Source organism: Trachymyrmex septentrionalis, unplaced genomic scaffold, assembly GCF_001594115.1.
Source record: "Trachymyrmex septentrionalis isolate Tsep2-gDNA-1 unplaced genomic scaffold, Tsep1.0 scaffold7, whole genome shotgun sequence".
Lineage (NCBI taxonomy): Eukaryota > Metazoa > Arthropoda > Insecta > Hymenoptera > Formicidae > Trachymyrmex > Trachymyrmex septentrionalis.
In genome coordinates this window covers 1114396-1118940 of record NW_017305884.1, presented here as the reverse complement: position 1 = coordinate 1118940, position 4545 = coordinate 1114396, and the positions used below count along the sequence as shown (strand labels likewise).

Genomic DNA, 4545 nt, shown 5'->3' with positions numbered 1-4545 from the left:
GCAATTGCACATAAAGCAACTTTAAGATATCTTTAAGAGTTCTTTATGAAATATCTTTAAGATATGTCGTAAAGAACTTTGAAAATATCTTAAAATTGTCTTATATGTCGATTTTATCCGCTTATTCGGCATCGTTAACACTTTTAAGTGCCGAGCCTATTTTGTTTCACTTTCCGTTTACCACACAATATCATCCAGGCAACTGAAGAGATGCGTGAGCTGAAGTGTAAACAAAAAATAACGAGGAAAGGTTGCGATGACTACTGCATAGAATGTTACAAAATTAATTAAAAAATGTTTCAGTGGAAAATGATGAAAAATTTAATCAAAAAAGTTGTAACTTTTTGTAATACCTGTAAAGGAAATCCCCATCTTTAAATTGTTTTAATAAATTACATTAATTTTTGATAAAGTTTTATATTCTTCACTTATTACTTTAAATTCCTCAAGGACTGACTTTCGCTTAAACGAAATGTTCATTCTCGATGTAGCCTAAACAAAAAGTTGAGCGCCGATTCGTAGGGGCCGTAAACGGAAAATCTAATGCCGGTCCGTAGGGCATTTAACGTGTTGCGAAAATTGCAAATGGTAGAAGACTCAGTTTAGTCCGCTGTAAGCCAGATTATAAGCGTTTTGTCAAAACCGAACACCCTATATATAAAAATAACAAAACAGAAAACACTTGACACCCACAAAACGTTATTTGGAACAGCTTTCTTTAGATACACGATATTGAGATTATGATTAATTAGATACGCTACCAATCAGTCTGTACAGCCACATTAATTCTTTTTTACAAAATATTCTGCGTGCTCTCGCTTAACTTATGCGTCCAGTCTTCTTCAAAAACCATTGTTATAGATTTCTTTCAATTATACTCTTATTAATCGATCAGACAGCGGTCATTACTTCCGACGAATTGCCACACAAATCTATTAACCTTAGCAGATAATTCATTTATCTGATTTTATGTATTATATTGGTATACCGTATACCATTCTGTTTGCTTTCGTTCCGCTCGAAATGATTCTCATGCGATGTTCTCTAGTCTGTAATTCAATAATTTTTAGATATTCGAAATAGTTTAAATTAATTACGTTTAAATTTACGGAATTTGACGGATCTCACTATAATCTTACGACCACAGTAAACAGTTCCTCAACTTAAAAAGAAATTTATTAAATAATGTAAAAAGCTCACACAGCATTCTCCTTGACATTTACAATTATGTTATTTCAAATATTCGAGAGCCGATGTGATCTTTAAATACATGTTGGCTAAGTCAAGTTGATCACAGTAAAGTGTAGAAATGATAAATAAGGATCCGCAAACGACAGATCTTGCACGAGACGCAGGTTACTTTGTCGTGATTCACCACACGAGATACTTGTGTTATAAATTATAAACAGAAGATAGAGAATTAAATCATTAATTTATATAATCAAATAGAGAGAATACTATGATGACTTATTAACTGAATCGTTACTTCCTAAAAGCGGCATTGCTCACTTTGCTCTAAAGTAACAAAAAAGAAAGAAAGAAAAGCCGCGAATATCCATATTACAACGATAGACATTTGCGTCTCGCCAAAAATTTCTTTTCGTCTAGATTAAGCGTCATTCACTTTGTCAATTTTTTACTTTGTACGCTGTTAATACTTGCAAAATTGATAGTTTTAGAGATATAAACATATTATAGAAAATAACATAAAATACATTCAAAAAAATTTTCCAGAATGTTTGAAAGACAACTTAGAAATTTTGTTCGTGCATTTTCTTCTCCATTTTTTAAATAGTGTGACGTAAAATAAAATAGTAGCATAATTTTACGTGCTTTGTTTGAAAACACGAAGAAATTAGAGAGAATTTTGTGATGCGAATTAAATTAAATAAACTCGATAAATATTAAAATTCGAATATCTTCAATGGAAATTAAAAATTTTATTCTTTTTTTAAATAGAAAATCTACATCTTTCTCTCAAACATCTTGCAAATACAACATAAAAAAGGAACGATTCTTTCTCAGCGTCACGAATATTAAATATTAATCATGCAGAATATAATACGGCATCTCTTGGGATGTAACGATTACGTACTTCTATATACGATAGGGTATGAACCGGAATTTTAAAGTCGCACTTTCCTAATAAAATTAAAAAAAAAAAGAAAGAAATTAGTTTATTAGAGATAATTATCAGACAATAATATTAGATACAATATACGTGCATTTCGTAATTAAATGTTTTCGGAATCTAGGCGAAAATCCGTACTGAGTGACGCCAAAATAAGCTATTGGGCCATTACGTAAAATCTTTACAAGTTCGAATCGAGGAACTATAGCATCGCTTTTTCGTGATAGCACTGCACACTTTACGATAGTTTCTTAATCCATTGTATACCAATCTTAGATTTACCTTTCGATGTCATTCTTGCAGTATTAAAATTGCATATTTAATCTGGCTGAAGAAACGAATATAAACGCATTTTTCCAACCTTCAATATATCAGACGTATCGCTTTCTTACTATACAGAATCGTATAAATTATTATGAGTGGCTGCCTAATTTAATTTTTTCTTCGAGTGGTGGAAATTTAATTGTAAATCTTAATGGCCTTTTCGAGGTAGTTGATACGAGAGCGTTTCGGCGCTTTGTTGACGTGTTCCAGGCCAAGCCAAGGCCTGTGTGGCGCTGTGCCTGCGTTTAAAAGTGGATAGACTACAAAATTTATTCTTTATTAGCATCGTATCAGCAATACACCATATGTTAAATATAGTGATCATGTGATTCGACGCTTGCTTTACTGATATATATTTTTAAAGGAAAAGTAAATGCCTCTTTATACTTACTCTGACTGGTGTATCTGGGAAGGAAATCCTCGATTTTGATACAAGAGTCCGGTGAGTCAATAATGAATTGCGGCTTGCCCATTGTCACCACCGCGAACTTAAACTTCAAAGTTTTTTATGAATTCTCATAAAAGATCAAAAAAGATTAGCTAAGGATGCCTACCTTTTCGAATTCTTTCTCCTGAACCCCTAATTTCTTCAATAATCTATCCTTCATTTTAGGAAAAGGTTCACCCTACAAACACAAGGATTAATAATGCATTCGTGTGTTACATTACGCGTTAATTTGAATAAAACATCACTCACATGCTTGATCTTGAAGAAGAAGGGTATACCGAACGTTGAGAAAACCTCTTTGTGAAAATGTGCAACAGGAACTAGCATTTCGCCCTCCGCTAGATTTACTTCATCAAGCGGTATTTCTTCTATCCTATACAATTTGGTGCCTGATGTGTTTAAGTGATCTAAAGGTGTGTCATCCCCAGGACCAGGTGATAGTTTGTTGCAAGTCATTTCTAATATCCTTAATTTTCCTGAACCATTTTCCGATAATTCTACTTGCTTCTTAGCTTCCTCAAGTAAATTAGCGACGGTACCATTTTTATTTGGATAAAGAATCATCTCTTTCTCTTCTTTAAGCGATGGTCCTACCCATATGCACTTGAACTGTTTCTTGTTTTCTAGCTCGTTTACCCTAATACTGAGCTGCTGATAAAATAATTTTTTCACTTTTGTTTTGCAGTACGCAACCAGTTCTTTGAGCGTGCCGTCGAATGTACATTTTAAAGGATGCCCGGGAGAATCTTTATAACTGTAAAAAAAATTTCAGAATAAAACTCTTACTAAAACATCTTGAAATAATCAAAATCTTATCAAAGATAATTCAATTATTTTTGACATATAGTATTAACGGTATTAAAAGACAAATAGAAACATTAATTCTTACTTTTGACATTTAAAGAATTGTAAAAGATACGGATCTGTGCCGACTCGTTGTGCTACAGCCTTTGCCATTTGATCATATGTCATTCTCAATGAAAGTTCCATTGTAAAACCTGGATCGTTTGGAATCAATTTATCACAAAATGTTACTTCTACCCTGTAGAATAGATCTCTGAAATGTAAATCACAATAGATTAGCGAGCGTGTTATATTGTACTATAATATTCAAGAACGCAATTCTCGAGATACATTAGCGATAAGAGATAAAAGTGTAGTACATTACTTACTTAAAATATTCTCGACACGTTGGAAGTTCATACATTTCATTGTCTCCTTCCTTTTGAAATACAATGATATCACCGTCCATTAATTCTTCCAGAACCTTTTCCAAAGGCTCCGATAAATTATCTATTTTCTCAACTAAATTTGGTTTAATTTCCTCATATAAAGCGAGTTCTGTGTCTGGTGGGAATCCGGCGCGTTCATTTAAAATTGGTATGAGCTCCTCTGTAAAATTTATTTTCAAATATACATATGTACAATGTGTTTGGTTTAAGTGTATACACTCATTGTCAGTTACTTTTTAAAATAAAATTTACAAAAAAAAATTTTAGTAAAAGCCATTTTGTTTAATAAGATATATATGACGATTTTAACAAATTTTAAATTATTTTTTAATGAACTTTTTTATTTGAGATATTTTATTTTTCTGCTCTCGTACCTACACAACAACTCAAATGACCAATATCTCATGAAC

At 32.2% G+C, this 4545-nt stretch overlaps 1 protein-coding gene across 6 annotated transcripts in view; it reads right to left on the bottom strand.

Annotated features, from left to right (window-relative positions):
- Nucleotides 1–435: 435 nt before the first annotated feature.
- The window catches only part of LOC108753576 (ubiquitin carboxyl-terminal hydrolase 7), a 17051-nt gene continuing 12941 nt past the window's right edge, over nucleotides 436–4545 (bottom strand). Inside the window, exons 13-19 of one of the 6 annotated variants that reach the window (XR_001939640.1) lie at nucleotides 4076–4295; nucleotides 3793–3960; nucleotides 3153–3657; nucleotides 3010–3081; nucleotides 2847–2949; nucleotides 2414–2715; nucleotides 436–1049 (exon numbers count right to left, since the gene is read on the bottom strand). Coding sequence is in view for 4 of the 6 variants with exons in the window: in XM_018495280.1 (XP_018350782.1) it covers nucleotides 2591–2715; nucleotides 2847–2949; nucleotides 3010–3081; nucleotides 3153–3657; nucleotides 3793–3960; nucleotides 4076–4295 (1193 nt within the window). In the remaining 2 variants the exon portion in view is untranslated. Of the gene's footprint in view, nucleotides 1050–1986; nucleotides 2716–2846; nucleotides 2950–3009; nucleotides 3082–3152; nucleotides 3658–3792; nucleotides 3961–4075; nucleotides 4296–4545 lie in introns of those variants that run through there. The other 5 variants (XR_001939639.1, XM_018495281.1, XM_018495280.1 and 2 more) reach the window with 5 other exon arrangements.